This window comes from Zalophus californianus, chromosome 16 (genome assembly GCF_009762305.2).
Source record: "Zalophus californianus isolate mZalCal1 chromosome 16, mZalCal1.pri.v2, whole genome shotgun sequence".
NCBI classification, from domain to species: Eukaryota; Metazoa; Chordata; class Mammalia; order Carnivora; family Otariidae; genus Zalophus; species Zalophus californianus.
The window spans coordinates 39,810,200-39,826,851 of record NC_045610.1 but is presented as its reverse complement, the minus strand read 5'-3'; the positions used below and the strand labels follow the sequence as shown (position 1 = coordinate 39,826,851).

Sequence of the window (16,652 nt, the reverse complement as noted above, 5' to 3'; positions counted from 1 at the left end):
CTTCCCTGTTTCTGATCACAGGATCACTGATGTTCTAGGTGTAGAGACTACAAACCTGAGTCACCTCTGTCCCTGCCTCCCCTTCCCTTTGTAAACGGCTTCCCCTTGCTAAAGCTCTAGAAGTCATGCCTGCTCCCCTGCTCTATTCCCACAGCGTTATTCAAATTCAGTTTCCTAGGGTCTCTCACCCTGAACTTCTGAAATAGCTTTATGTTCTTTTTCATTAGTACTGCATCTCTCATTGGTGTCCCTACTCTGAAATCTTTGGCACTATTTCCAAATTAATCTGACCATGTGACTTCCCCTTTCATAAACCAGCAGTGACTCTCCTTTACTTGCCAAATAAAACCCAGTCTTCATCAACTGCTTTTCCACGATCTGACCCTGACCACTTTTTTTTTTAACTATTTCCTCTATAAAGCCTTCTCCATCTTTTCTCCCCACCATGTGCCCCAAGAGGTCATCTCTTCTCTTCAGAACTCCTCTGCACCTAGCACACTTCTTGCAAACAGTAGGCATCCAATAATCAAATGACTGAATGAATGGCCTTCAGTCCTGAATTCTAATTCCCAAGGGGCGGGGGGCTTACTCTCATGAATGTCCTTAGAGCCAGTGTCCTCAACCACAGCATTTTGGCAGTTGTGAAATGTGTTGTAACTAATGAGTTTCTATTAATAAAGTATAACGGGGCACCTGGGTGGCTCAGTTGGTTAAGCGACTGCCTTCAGCTCAGGTCATGATCCCAGGGTCCTGGGATGGAGCCCCACATCGGGCTCCCTGCTTGGCGGGAAGCCTGCTTCTCCCTCTCACACTCCCCCTGCTTGTGTTCCCTCTCTCGCTGTCTCTCTCTCTCTCTCTCTCTGTCAATTAAATAAATAAATAAAATCTTTAAAAAAATAAAGTATAACATTGTCAAATGATTTACTTCTGATAACTAGAGTGGACTCAAGATGGTCTCTGTGACACCCTTGCTTATTTGCATTCTGTTATGTTTTTTGTGGTTTTGGGTTTTTTTTTTTTAAGATTTTATTCATTTATTTGACAGAGAGAGACACCCAGGCTCTGTTATGATTTTTGAAGCATAAGAGAACAGGGCGTGACTATAGTTAAGGTACTGAAAATGACATGAAACCTGCAATTTTATATTTGCCACAGTGTTTAATGAGCTATCATTACTGATTTTTTTAAATAAAGGGCAGTGTTTTTGGAAAGTAAATTAGCAACATTTCTTTCCTTGAAAAATAACAATTGAGATTTTTGAAATAGTTAACTTCATTACTCAGATGCTTGTCGGATACCTTTCTAAATACTACTCCCATCCCATCCCCTCCCCCCCGCCGCCCTGCCCCAATCTAGCACTATTTCCTTTAAGATTCCTGTGGAGCGTTGCAGGCATGGAACTGTCATTTATGTGAGGCAGTAGCGGCCAACTGGTGCTGTTCAACACGGTAGCCGTGTGACTATCGAGCACCTTAAATGTGGCTTGTCCAAATTGAGATGGGCTATTAAAATATACAGTGGCTTTCAAAGAGAGTATCAAAAATAAAGAGTGTAAAATATCTCATTAATATTTTAGATTGATTCCAAGTTGAAATAATTATATCTTGGCTATATCAGGTTAAAGAAAATATAATATTAAAATTCATTACACTTGTTTCTGTTTATCTCTCTTGATTTGGCTACTAGAAAGTTTAAAATTCTAGTATGCGGTTTGCATTTGTGGCTTGCCTTATATTTCTATTGGAAAGTACTGCTCTAGGGCGCCTGGGTGGCTCAGTCGGTGAAGTGTCTACCTTCGGCTCAGGTCATGATCCCAGGGTCCTGGGATCAAGTCCCACATCGGGCTCCCTGCTCATTGGGGAGCCTGTTTCTCCCTCTCCTGCTCTCCCTGCTTGTGCTCTCTCTCTGTCAAATAAATAAATAAAATCTTAAAAAAGAAAGAAAGTACTGCTTTAGGGTACATAAGAAGTATCTGGGAGTCCTGTTTAAAATGCAGAGTGCCAGGACCAGCCCTCTGGAGAATCTAGTTCAGCTTTCTGTATTTTCTGCAGAGATGAGCAGGAGCTACATGAAGTAATGACTGTAATTATTTACTTTCTTGCTTCTCTTCCCACTACTAAGTGCCTGATTTTCTTCGTATTTCTCAGTTGCAATTACCAAGAAAGAGGATCAGTTTGCTCTAGATAATCATAAGTGACCCTCTTTAGTGAGAGCTTTTGTATCAGGCTACCTCACAGGTCTCTGCCCCATGGATTGGCTATCCTTTGGTCAAGTGTCCATCTCTAGACCAATCATTTGTGGCTGATGGGGAGGGTGGAGGAGGCATGGGTCAGGTTAAACAGAGGACAGGAATGACCAGAACCTCTCCTCTCAGCAGGGCCAATGGATGGCCAGCTTTGTTTACAGGGGACTGTAGGAATGCCCAGCACAGATCAGCCTGGCCAGCAGTGAATTAATTCAGAAAGTAAAAGAACCCAATGCACGTTCAAAGGCCCTGTGAGCACTAGAGCCAAGGATTGATTATTTCCTGAACGACTCTTTGGATACAATTCCAGCCAAGCCACTCTACAAATAATGATGACAATAGATCTATTCCCGAAAATATTTCAGTCACTTCTAACAGCCAGCTGGCCAGAGTAAACAAGGAATTTAGGTGGGGGGAGAGAGCATGCAGAGGCCAATGGGGCAATATATGGAATACAGCGAGGCAGTCATAGTTCCAGTCCCGAAGATGCCGTGACATTGCCCCATGACCTTGGGCAAGACACCCCCAACCCCTCCTGCCTCAGGCTTGTCACCTTTTCAGATTACAAAGTGACAGGGATCATGAAGGTTAGATGGAATGATAGATGTAAAGGTGCTTTTTAAAGTTAGAAGGGCTGCGCAAATGTTGTATTTACAGGTATGAGTTGTCATCAACTATATGTTTACTAACAAAGGAGTAACCCCTACAATAAATCTTACCCAGTGGATAACCCCTGTGCACAAACCATCTGGTTGTATTTCTTCAACTTTGTTAAAATATTGGAAATGTTAACTCTCAGCTTTCACAGTTTATTAGCACTCACCTCCAGCTATAGCTTCATCTGGATATGCCTTCAGGAATCCACCTCAAGACATCAAACTCTGCCGGGGGCCCAGCAGCCTGCCATGAACCACACAGTATGCATCAGAGGGAAATACAGTCAGTCCCATGGCTAATGACAACTGTCAGCTTCATCTGATGGTAGCTTTTCCCAATACCTGTCAGAATATTCAAGATTTACGACATCTTCTAATGCCCTACCACAGCATTTCTGTTTCAAATGGCAAGAAAAACTATGAAAGAAAATTTTAGCTATCATGTTTTCAGCCCTGATTAATTGCCATGCAGTCTCTTGGGGCAGAAAACAAAATACAATTTTCTTCATCTTATTCCCCATTTCTTTTACACACAAGATAAGTTGACACGCCTACCCCTACCCCCACCCCCAAGTGCTCAATTTTACAGAGAACCAATTTAGGAATGCTGAGGATGTTTTCCTTTTCTTGTTCCTTTATGGAGAGTCTGACGCGTCTACTATACCAACAACAGGAGGAGAAAAGGGTTTGCGTATTTGCATAATTGATTGGAAGCACGGGAGTTTCGGTGGTTCTGAAAAAGGGAGCTCTGCGTCTTTAAGGCTCCACGGAGCTCCGTCTCTGCTCGACGCAGACAGACCAGCTCTGCCGCAGCGACTCATCCTATCGATAAGGTTCACTTAGCCAAGGTGGAGGATGGGAAAAGAATGGAGCTGTCCCAGCTACTCAATGAGATCAGGGCAAACTATGAAAAGCTCCTCACGAGAAATCAGATAGAGACCGTGCTCTCAACAAGGATCCAGGTAATGATTTCATACAGACAGGCACCTTCCAGGATAAGGAGACAATCCCTGTCTATCCAATTCCTGTCCCGGCCTCTCTGAGGTACAGTATTTCCTTTTCAATGCAGCGTCTACCGGGGAAGGAATTTAGGTTTTACTGCGATGTACTGGGACCACCGGGGGAAATGCTCTGATTATACTGTTAACGTCGCCATTCGATTAATGTCAATTGATGATTTTTACATCAGCGGTGAGGTTCCTATCAATAACAAAACATGGGGCCAACATGCAATAAAAATGGGGCACTCTAACCTCTTTTAGACATCCTTCAGGAAGGAAGCATTTCAAATACCCTTTGAAAATATTACAGAGTTATTTATAGAGAATGTTTCAATTACGTCTTTAAAATGGCAAGCTTTACGGTAAGATTTATTAGCTTGCACATTTTGTAGAGATAAAACGAAGTAAAATATTTCCGAAAGATTTCTGTCATCAGTTTTATACCAGATTGTTATAAATGGAAATAATCTAAGTATGTGAAGGTGGCATTCAGAAACAGTGATATAAATTGGGACAATCAAAATTCCCCAAATTGATACTGACTCTCCACTTACAGATTTTTGCTTTTGTACTACAAGATGAGAAAGGTTTTATTTCCAATACAAGTCATGAAATATTTAAGTATTAAAAAGAGGGGGAGCCAAGTTGAATAAAGGCTAAATCCTAATTTCGTAGACTTACTTTGTTTTAAAGTGACATTCACATTTAGCAATTAATTAAGATCTCAAACATTCAAATACATGTTCCAACAAATATTTTAGAAAGATTTAAAAATTCAGGGTTGGTTTTTTGTGTTTTGGGTTTTTTTTTTTTTTTTTTTACGTATCCTATCTGAGTTCAAATTCTATTCCAGGTACCCAAATATAGCAAAGAGTGAACTTAAGAACAATCACCAATAGGGAAAAAATATTTCTAGGAAATCATAGGACTTTATATCATTAGCAGTTCATTGTTGGTAATGAATTTTGGTAAGTAAATTTCACCTCTAGGTAATATTTTCAGTCTTCACAAAGAACGATCAGTACCCTAGATCAAGCAAAGTCACTGGGATATTTAAGTGTTGGAATAGTTCACTCACCTTTTGCAAAGAGAAGGGAAAAAATTACTAGATGACAATTTCTGAAAATTATAAGCCAAATAAACATTTTATTTTGCGATGGTACCAATATTTTTTTTCAAAGAATTCAGAAAGTCAGTTGGAATAAATTCAGGGAAGTCTGTTCATTATTACAAAATAAAGAAACATAAGCTTTTTGTGATTTATTGCTGTAGAACAAACTACCCCCAAATTTAGTAGATTAAAACAACCATGGCATTCTCTCTCTCATGATTCTATGTGTTGAGTGGGTTCGGGTGGGGGTGATTCTTCCACTCTGTGTGACATTGGCTAAGACTATAATCATCTTGGGGCATAACTGGGCTGGGACATCCAAGGTGGCTCACTTCTGTGTCTGGAGCCTTGGCAGGGGATTTTTGGAAGGCCGGCTCAGCTGAGACAATTGGGTCTGTTCCTCTCTCTCCGGGTTGCCTCAGGGTCTTTCACCATCTGGCCTCTATGCGACCTCTCCAGCAGGGTATCCAGACTTCTTAACATGTTGGCCCAAGTCTCCCAAAAGCACAGGAGTACAAGTTGTCAGGGCTTCCTGAGGTTTAGGACTAAACCTGGCACTTCCGCCACATTCTGCTGGCTAAAGCAAGACACAAGCTCTGCCCAGATTCAGTACAGAAGGGGACCACACAGGGACATGAATTTGGGGAGGTCTGGGTCATTGGGGGCTGTCTTCGGCATCTAGCTACCACACAAAAATAGCTGCCAGTTCCATATACAAAATCCAAAAGACCAGCAGATACGAGCATTTTTATGCCCTCCTGTTTCCTAAATTCTTGACATTCTCTTTTGTAGTTGCTCTGCTAAGTGTTGCTGCTTAACTTTGCCAACTTAACACTAAGAACAAGTGATACAGCAAACCAAAAGAGATGTATGAATTTTGTTCTTTAATGCCTTGCCCTCAACTTTGTGAACTTTCATTTACTGCAATGCTTTCTTTAAAAAAAAAAAAAAACAAACTCTCGTACCATCTAATTAAAATGTGTTATTTCAAAATGCATTTTTATAAAAGCATTAATAAGTTGTAATTTTTGCTACAAAAGACTACAATCAATTCCATACATTGCCCCTGCTGCTCTTGGGGCCAAATGTTGAGAATTCTGTCAAAAGATAATTTCATTTGATTTGAACATCAGCATAAGAAATATAGTCCACTTGCTATTTAATATGATGACATTTAGAAAACAATCTTTATAAAGATGTAATTTTGGCCACTTCCCTAGATACCAAGATTAACATGCTTTCCAAAAAGATCATTTGCAAAAGGTAAATCAACAGTGGGTTCTCTTTCTACGAAGTCTATTTTAGAGCCTCTAATGCCTATGATAACCTAATTCTCTAAATTATTCATAATATACTTTCCAGCAGTATTTAATCTCTGTCCATATGCCCAGTCCCAGAATTGATCAGTTTAAGACATATAACTGTTTATCTGCTTTTACAAAGCAGCCTACAAGAAAATATAGGGGGAAATAACAGCTGAGTTTCAATCCATCTTCCTCATAATGCCATAAATAATAGAAAGTTAAGAATCAGAGGTCTCAAACTTAGATCCTGCAAACTGTTACTTTTCATTAAAACAGATATATTTTTCTCTGCATTTCATAGACTGTCATAGTAGGAAGAGACGCCTGAGGTTCATTGTATTATCTGAGAACACTGAAGCTGAACATGCAATTCACTTACTTCCACACCTGACTAATGAGTAACTAAGCACTGGAACACACTTTTGAAATTTAGCAGTTTAAAGAAAAAAATGATGAGGCACCTGTGCTGTGTTCCTAGGATGACTTTTAAAAGTTCTCATTTTCAAGAGTGCTCTTTGTTTCTGTTGTTCTTGTTGCTGGTGGCTTTCTTAAAGCTAGAAGAAGATATGAGCAAAAAAATGGACAAAGATGAAGAGGCTTTAAAGGCAGCTCAAGCAGAACTCAAGGAAGCTCGACGCCAGTGGCACCACCTGCAAGTGGAAATTGAGTCTCTCCAGGCGGTGGTGAGAATGAGCTCAAAAGCAACTGGCCCACTGAGTCCCCAGACGTTTGTTGACTAAGAGAGAAAGGAATAATGCCCATTACCTTACAGTGAGAAACTTAAAAAGCAAGGCCACTGAATTCTGTCCTTGGTCCTGGTTCAACTACCCCCCTCCCTCCATCATGGCCATGGCTATTATCAATTCATTCAAGGTCTAGTTCACGCCTATAAAAAGGAAGTCATCCTTGCTTATCAACCTGGGGTTCTCTAATAGCTATAGTGGGAGAATATAGCCTTTGCCATTACCCAAAGTTATCACGGGGTGGGGGGGAGGGGTGGGGGGAGGGAGTCTTCTATCCCCATGCCTGAGATTTCTAATAGTAAAAAATATTTAAACACCTTCCTAAAATGCCTTTTCTAAGCAGCGCACTCTGCTTTAACATTCGATATTCTACATTTCCAATTTTTAAAAAACCAAATAAATCAGTGGTAATAAGTCAGTCATACTGCAGATTTTTTTTTTTTTTTTGGCCAAAAGAATTATCACAGGATTCCTTTGAAATAGTAAGCTCTCTAGCTATCTAGATATAATTTTTTTTTCATTTGAGTCATACACAGATTTGTAAGGAAATATCTTTTGCATAAGTGAAGTTATTGCAGACTTTTAAAGAACACAATAGAACGGAGACATTGCAAATCAGATTTCAGCAGCACATTTTGTTTCACTGATTTCACTGACGAAGATCTATATAAAACAGGAAAGGGGCCTGGAAAACTCCCTCCATGCCAGTGAGCAACATTACCAGATGCAGTTGCAAGATCTAGAGACGGTGATTGAAGGACTAGAAAAAGAGCTACAGGAAGTAAGGCGCGGCATCGAAAAGCAGCTTCAAGAGCATGAGATGCTTCTCAACACGAAGATGAGGCTAGAACAAGAAATTGCCACTTATCGCCGCCTCCTAGAAAAGGAAGAAATCAGGTACCTAACTCCATATACAGTAGTTAATGGCAAGTGACCAGAGCTTCTGTCTTTGTTGAGGTAGTCCGAGAAATTACATCTAAAAACCCATCATCACCATGGCATGCTCACTGGGTTCCTATAGCAAAGTAGGATTAGTACGCATTGCAAAGAATATGTGGAAGAACTATTTCCAGCCTCCCAAAATTATGAACAGAATGGCCAAAGTCAGGGACAGTAGCTACAACAAAGAGTGCTTCAAGCCTAGAGCGAAATGTAACTAATTCTCAATCGCTACAAAAATGACCTTTCTTAACTTACTCTCCTTGTCGTTCATCTCTTAGAATTAGTCAGTGCCTTCTATGGACCACCCACAAAGAAAGCTTGGAAAATGCACATATTACCACATCCCCCCACCCAGGGCCCACTCCCACCACAGATCAAAAGTCAAAATTAATAATAATAATAATAATGTAATTATATTACCACCACAAAAAACAATTTAGTTCTGAATATATGATTTAAAAGACTTCCAAATGTCCTGAAACAAAAGGTATCAAAATATCAAAAGAGGAATTCTTACTAATTCACAGTTACATAATCTACAATCACTTTAAAAGGTCACATGGCTTTGAGTGCAGGACAACCTCCAGTTTTCCATGTTCCCACAGAAAGAAACCTTTATTCTTGCTTGCTTCAGAATTCTGAGTCCTCTACAAAATTAGATGAAACTACTTTAACCTATAATAAGTTTTGACATTTACTAAAGCTTTGAAAAACATAAATTGAATTCAAAATCTACCACTTACTAGCTGAGTGACACCAAGCAAGTTACCAAACCTCTCTGTGTCTCAGTTTTTTCATCCATAAAATGGGAATTATATTACCTACCTCATAGGATTGCTGTGAGGATTAAATAAATTGTTTGTAAAGTGATTAAAACAGTGCTCTGTGAATATACACACACACATATAATTTGTTGTTGAATAAAATAAGTGGTTGTGGATTTTATTTAATGCCTAATCATTCAAGATGTTGATAAAGTGGTCTTTAATATTCCTTTAATACAATTTTTAAAACTTTTATTATGCTATGTTTAAGATATACAAGAAAGTATCAAGAAAAATATCATGGGGGCGCCTGGGCGGCTCAGTTGTTAAGTGTCTGCCTTCAGCTCAGGTCATGATCCCAGGGTCCTGGGATCGAGCCCCGCATCGGGCTCCCTGCTCCGCGGGAAGCCTGCTTCTCCCTCTCCCACTCCCCCTGCTTGTGTTCCCTCTCTCGCTGTGCCTCTGTCAAATAAATAAATAAAATCTTTAAAAAAAAAAAAAAAAGAAGAAAGAAAAATATCATGAACTTCATGTACACACTTCCCCCAGCTTGAGAAGTAAAATATTTACAGTGTTGTTGAAGTCTTCCTACCCCCACCCCAGGCACCTAAACCATATCCCAACCCCCCATCCTCCTCCCTTAGTCTAACCTGGCTCCTGAATTTGACGCTTATTAGCCTTAAACATTCCTTTATACTAATATGTAAATATGTATCCCTAAACAAAATATGAAATTTTTTTGAATATTATTTAACCTTTGTAAAATTAGCTACAAATCACCTTTCTTTTCCCACTCAGTGTTATATTTAGGAGGTTCATCCATAAAGATATAGTGTAGCCTTAGTTCATTTATTTTCATTGCTTAATAGTATTTCCATTGTATGAATATACTACATTTTATCCATTCTCTTACTGGTGAGCATTTTCTTCAATTATTAGGCTAATACAGTGTTGCTTCTATAATATAATTCTTTCCAATTTCAGATATTATGGTTGTATCCAAGGTGAGAAAAAAGAACAGAAACCTACGACAAGTAGAGTTGGTTTTGTTTTACCTTCAGGTGAGTTTCTGATATAGGTAAACGAACTTGAAAAATAAAGTGCCATTTAACTAAATACTATAAAATAGCAAAAACAAGCAATATTTGAATAAAGTTTGACATATAAATCAACTGTGACTAGTACTACAACATTGTATTTTAATGTTTCACGATAACATTTTCACAGCCATTATAAATGAAATATCTTTTTCAACGAAACTCCCACAAAAGTATGAGAACGAAAAAGTGGAAACAGTGACCAAACAGGCAGTACTAAATGGAAATCTCGTGAAGGAAAGCACTGAGGCTCGTGGCACTATTCAGTAAGTAAAATAACTTTGACTAATAATAATAAACACATGCAAAGAAATTAACTTCAATTGAGTAATCAGTAATCTTTGCGTGTTTCCAAACATAATCTTAACATGCTATGATTTTTTTTAATCTGACATGAGTAAATATATATAAACAAAAACTCAGATACAGGAGTAATCAATCCTTAATTTGCCATTTTTCCAAAAATATAATCAAAACATGAGAATTCCATAGAATTCCTTGGAAATTATACCTGTGTAATTTTTAAAGTATGTAAATTATAAATTCCACAATGTAAATTGTGAGTTATAATTCAAAATGTGTCAATTATGAATTATACAAATTTCTTGATTTCTTTTTCATATGGAATCCATATTACATATTTTTAGTAGACCCATACTTCTTCATATGGAAAGATTTATTGTATCATTTCAGGACAGAAAAAGTGGATGAAGTTATTAAAGAATGGGAAGGCTCCTTCTTTAAAGATAACCCTCGATTAAGGAAAAAATCGGTTTCTCTTCGATTTGATCTTCATTTAGCAGCCACTGATGAAGGGTGTTTACAGACTAAGCAGGATAATCTACCAGATATAGAAGTCAGGCTTATCATGAGAAGATCATGCAGTATCCCCTCTATCAAACCTCCATCAGGAGCTAATTAATCCAAAGACAGTATTTGACTTGATTTGAAAATGACATTAGGGTGGACCAAGGTGGGCCATGCTGACTGCCTTCTGTCCCAAAATGTAAGTTATTAAGTTTGTATGTTATGATCAATGTGTGATTCTCTTCAGAAAACAAACAGGAAGGGACAAAATTTCTCTGAATCTAATTACGGATGTATTCTTTGAAGAGAGGGAGTTTCAAAATAAAATCAGAAATTCAGTATGGTTTCTATTTTATTTACTCCAAATAGTCTTCTTTTCCTCTTGAAATTTTATCAGAGACTATAAGCGTTAAGGTGGCTTGGTTAAGTCTTTGAAATTTCACTCAGTGGCCGAATATTCTAAGGAAAGGGAACAATTTGTTTAAGTATGATTGTATTATCTTAAGAATCACACTGACTTATTCATCATTACTCCATGACTGGTTATTTCTAAAAAGATTTTTCTACTTAAAAAAAGAAAACAATTGTAAACAAGCTTTTAAAGAGGACTCACTAGTCACAGAACCAAAAAAAAAATTTTTTTTTTTTAGATAATCATTCGCATACTTAGAAAAATAACAGAACCACTTTCCATGAGCCATTCCAAGCAAACTATAGAACACACCCCTGGCTAATTTGATGATTAAATAAATTTAAATTCATCTTCATCCAAAAGCTTTTTGCAATCATGATCTGATTTCCAAAAGAGTTACTTTATTCAAGGAACTTTAAGGTTGTGTCCTCCCCCACAAAAAATCAGAAGGCCAGCAGCACAAAGAGAAGATGAAAATCTCATTCTCATTGCTACCATTACTAGAATAGAGTCCTCTAATGTCACCACCCCAGCTTTTCCATCTGTAAAGTTAAATGTGACCAATTTGAATATTCGATGTGAGCATTAGGTAAGATACTATGTAAAGTATTATAAATATTTCTTGCAATAATTTATGTGAATTAAGATAACAATATTGTTATCTAAGCGACGAGTATTTGCAGGATTTCTGTTTTTAAATTGTTCAAACTATAATAACTATGGACAGAAAATCTACTTGTGAATAAGTCAAGTATTGTAGCAAAGTTTTTTAAACAACTTAATTTGTTTAAACAGGCATATTTATTTATTTTAAGACCTTAAATAATAAATACCTGTCTTAAAACATTAGAAATTTATAGGCTATCACTTTTTTTCTAAGCAGAAAAAAATGTTGATTACAACTCACCATACTTTTTCCCAGCTGAAGTATCATCGAAGGGCTACAGCTCAGTTAGCATTTTTATTACCAATCTTTGCAGTCTCTCTTTCTCTCCTTTATTTCACACAGAACAAAATGTATATTTTAACCAGGAGAAAATTGTATTAAATCATCTTTAACATAATACAGGGATATAAAATTTTAAATTTTTTTTTCAATTGCTTTAGATTCCTTTTAGCCTCTCTTATTCTATTTAGCAAAAGGGATGATTCTGTTTTGTCAAGGATACGACAGCATGTTAAATGCTTATTCTTGTGTAAGCATCTGACCTAAAATACATCCTGTACATAGTGTTTTCATTCAATATTAGTTAAATGCTATGCTACTAACTTTATTAATGCTTTAAAAAATGCAATCCTGTAAACTATTATATTAAAGTCATTGTACTCAGCAACAGTAATCATAATAAAACAATATATCTAGTGTAATCTACATGCAGTGTTCAGAACAGTACTGGGTATCGTGAATGTAACTGCTTGTTATAGTAATTCCGCTATGCAGCTCTTGTGTGCATAACATGTACATTTTAAAATACAGTACTTGAATTTATAAAAAAACATTTTATTTGCTTTGGGGCATTTTAAATTGGGATATGAATTTACCAAAGTAAATGATACCACTACAATAAAAAAAACTGAAACATGAACTCCAAAGCTGCATTTTATTTGAGTTTGATACATTGTATTGAGTTCAATTGTTCCGATATTTTTAGCTTGCTTGGGGAATAAAGAAAAATGCAACCACAGAGAGATAACAGTTTTTACGCTTTTTTTGCAAAAGAAAAGTTAAGAATGGTACAGTCTAATAAATAGTATATTCTAATTAAGAGAATCAAAACAATCCCATAACCCTGAGAAAAGGATAATAGTAGCCATAATTTGCAAAGCGTTTATTCTGCTCCTGGCACTGTCCTCAGCAAACTCATACATGATGTCTAATCCTGACAGCAGGGCTACAAGATTCTATCCTCATTTTATGGATGAGTATAAATTAATATTCTTCAGTCTCTCTGACTTTTGTATATGTCAACATACAAATACGGAAGCAAAGAGTAATTTCAGTTACCAACAATAATAGGATCCCAGCCTGGGTGCTATCACTAATTCCCCATGTGAGCAGGAAGGAATCACTGAAGTCCTCTAGGCCTCAATTTCACACTCAAAAACAAAGGGAAAGTTGGTGCTTGGTAATATTCCTACCCTGCCTACATCACAGAGTTGTTTGAAATAATATACATGTGAAAATATTTGACAAAGCACTACTCAAATATACAGTACCATTTAGATAAAAATTGTCATTGGGAATTTGTGAAAACAATCATGGCTGATGATGATTAAGTAATAATTCAAAACACAACAGGTAAAGGAAATTTTCAAATTCTTCAATTGCTGCCAGACAAATTATCCTTTCCCAGGGAGTTGCCTAATTTGAATTGTTCTACCACAGTAGTTTTGAAAGTACAAAAACGTTCTCTTAAAAAAAAAAATGCTTAAATTAATTTGAAAGTTTCAAGTGGAAACATATTATGGGACATGGGCCAAAATTAAACTTTAGTTAAATAACATGTATACACACATTACTCAAATGATCAACACATAAAATCAGAGTGTACACAGAGAATTTGCTTCTGTGTCTATAAATTATGGCCAGCATGGACCCACAGATTACTAATACTGATGGACATACTACAGATACAGACTTTAGAAGTTTGTTTTTGTTTTTGTTTTTTTAAGATTTTATTTATTTATCTGACAGAGAGACAGCGAGAGAGGGAACACAAGCAGGGGGTAGTGGGAGAAGCAGGCTTCCTGCTGAGCAGGGAGCCCGATGCGGGGAGCCCGATCCCAGGACCCTAGGATCATGACCTGAGCCAAAGGCAGACGCCTAATGAATGAGCCACCCAGGTGCCCTACAGATACAGACTTGAAAGTAAGGTATATGTGCGATCAGTACAAGACTTTTCCAGTTTCCCTCACCCACTTAGACCCTAGGCCAAGGTTGGTAAACTTGCTCTGTAAAAGCCCACATAGCAAATATTGTAGGCTTTCTAGGCCATAGGATCCCTGTAAGAACTATACGACTCTGCCCTTGTAGCTGAAAGCAACTATAAATAATATGGAAACACATGGGCATGGTTGTGTCCTAACAAACTATAAAAACAGGAGGCAGCTTAGATTGGGCCTGGGGCGGTCATTCGCTCACACCTGCCCTGGACCCTCAAATGAGGTCTGTGGATGCTAAACCATACCCCCAGATTCTTCAGGACCATCGTGTTTTCATCCTTTCCCATACCATGTGTCAAAGCTCATGTCCCAAATCCTCAAGGTATTTTGCAGGCAACATGGAAGTTTGCAAAAGCAACCCATACTTTGTCAAATTCAACAAAACACTGTGAATTACCCTGTCCTGGAAATCTACCGGGCTCCAATATTTCACAACTATTTCTAGCAATAGAAACTGAATAACCATAACTTCTGCTTTCACAGAAACAGCTGAGAAAATTAACCTATTTTACCATTTGGCCTATAACCAGACTTTTATAAGCTATTCCGTCCAGGGAGAACTGTATCATCCCTTTCCCTATTTTAAGGGGCGGAAAAAAATCCATTTAAGGGGCACCTGGGTTGTGTAGTCAGTTAAGCGTCCAGCTTTTGATTTCGGCTCAGGTCATGATCTCAGGGTCCTGGGATCAAGCCCAACCTCAGGCTCTGCACTTAGCACTGAGTCGGCTTGAGAGTCCCTCTCCTTCTGCCCCTCCCGCTCATTCTCTCTCTTTCTAAAATAAATAAATAAATCTTTAGAAGAAAAAAAATCCATTTAAAATAGCTTCATTAAAAATACTACAGACAGGGGCCCCTGGGTGGCTCAGTCGTTAGGTGTCTGCCTTCGGCCCAGGTCATGATCCCAGGGTCCTGGAATCGAGCCCCGCATCGGGCTGCCTCCTCCGCAGGAGCCTGCTTCTCCCTCTCCCACTCCCCCTGCTTGTGTTCCCTCCCTCACTGACACAGCGAAAAATCAAAGAGACCTGGGCTTAAATCCAACTTAATCACTTACTAGTTTTGGCTTCCCTGTTTGTGGGGAGGAAGAACCTCAAAAAAGTATGGGTAAGTGTCAGAGAGGAAAACAGGCCAAGTTCCTGGGTCTCACTGCCAGAAAGAAAACTAAACTACTTGGGCCTAAGACTAGGCTTCTGTGAGGGTTCCTAACAACCTTTATAGTTACAATAATTTAGTCATAATTAATGATGCATCTCATATTTTCCAGGAATAATCACCATTCCAAAAGTCTGTTTTGTCATCCCCATAAATACCCCAGTACTTATAAGAACATACCTGAGTTTGCTTTGGGGGGAAAAAAAAACCACAACTCAGTGTAAGTACAGCCTATCTTGCTGAATCTTTTTCTCTTCAGTCTTAATTTCTTCAGGACTAGGGAACAGATTTTTTTTCTATTATATTTTGTCTGCATTCTTCCTTTCTTAATTTTACAAATCTCTGGGAGTGGAAAAAGAGCCAAGCAGAGAAAAATGAGATAACCCTTAATTCATTCTGCAAATACTGAGCACCTGCATGTACCATATACTGTTCCAGATGTGAAAAGTCCCCACCCTCAAAGAGCCTTCATTCTGATGGGAAGAAAAAGATAACAAAATAAATCCATAACAAATATAGTATGTTAGGCGGTGATGAGAGTTATAGAAAAAAATGAAGCACAGACCATGGAGAGAGCTGGAAAATGAGCTGCAATTCTACATAGGTCTGAGAAGACCCACTGAGAAGACATTTAAGTAAAGACCAGGAGGTAGGAAAGGGTATCAATGTCACTGCTCCACTCAGATCCCCTCCTTTCTTTTTCCACCATTTTTGTGCCACCCCTTTCTCACTACAGGGTAACATCCAGCACCTGCCGAGGACTGCCTGGAGATGACAAAATGGAGCATGTGCCCCAGCACTGCACTTGCCCAGTCCCCCACCATAACCCCAAGTGCAGCTTAGAAACCAGGCCAGAGATGCTGGACGATACCAGAAAAAGAAGGTACTGGGATCCTTGCTGAGACTTCCATGTATCTTACATTAATCTTTTATATGTCTCAGATGCTTTTATATTAAAAAGGCAGTTTCGAGTACTTGACCCTTGAACAACACGGGTTTGAACTGTGTGTGTCCACTTACACGTGGATTTTTTTTTCCACTAAATACAATGGAAAATTTTTTTGAGATTTGCAACGATTTGAAAAAAAGCTTGCAGAGGAACTGCATAGCCTAGAAATGCCAAAAAATTTTAAGACAGGTATTACTGTAAGAACACAGTATAAAATACATATAAGGTACAAAATATGTGTTAACTGACCACTTACGTTATCAGTAAGGCTTCCAATCAAAAGTATACTATTAGTAGGTAAGTTTGGGGGGCATCACAAGTTATAGCTGGATTTTCAACTACTCCCCTTGTTCAAGGCCAACTGTACATTAACTCAAGTACCACTCAGACTATTATCCTTTGATGACCTCTCTCTCAGTCTTCCCTTTCAATTTCACTAACCTCTATTTATGAGTATGAAAATATTGGAAGCAGAATTAGACAAAATTTCACTTATGCCTGGCTTTGCAGACTGCTGAAGATGCCCTGG

The 16,652-nt window shown here is 38.1% G+C and overlaps 1 protein-coding gene across 4 annotated transcripts; it reads left to right on the top strand.

Annotated features, from left to right (window-relative positions):
- The first annotated feature begins 3,568 nt into the window (after positions 1–3,568).
- KRT222 (keratin 222) lies at positions 3,569–12,665 on the top strand. 4 transcript variants are annotated; one of them, XM_027568484.1, is made up of 6 exons: positions 3,569–3,863; positions 6,876–7,000; positions 7,737–7,957; positions 9,751–9,827; positions 9,994–10,129; positions 10,557–12,665. In XM_027568484.1, the coding sequence occupies exons 2-6, from the start codon at positions 6,884–6,886 to the stop codon at positions 10,783–10,785; spliced, it is 780 nt and encodes a 259-aa protein (XP_027424285.1). In that variant the 5' UTR covers positions 3,569–3,863; positions 6,876–6,883; the 3' UTR covers positions 10,786–12,665. The 4 variants fall into 4 exon arrangements, with proteins under 4 accessions (XP_027424285.1, XP_027424284.1, XP_027424283.1 ...); XM_027568483.1 differs by having other exon boundaries at positions 3,569–3,945; XM_027568482.1 differs by having other exon boundaries at positions 3,569–3,945; positions 6,872–7,000.
- The last annotated feature ends 3,987 nt before the right edge of the window (positions 12,666–16,652 follow it).

Coding starts and splice junctions, on each gene's coding strand:
- KRT222 (XM_027568481.1), top strand. CDS start 3,768: ATGGAGCTGTCCCAGCTACTCAATGAGATCAGGGCAAACTATGAAAAG. Junction 7,001..7,736: donor TTGAGTCTCTCCAGGCGGTG/GTGAGAATGAGC, acceptor TATATAAAACAG/GAAAGGGGCCTGGAAAACTC. Junction 9,828..9,993: donor TGGTTTTGTTTTACCTTCAG/GTGAGTTTCTGA, acceptor ACATTTTCACAG/CCATTATAAATGAAATATCT.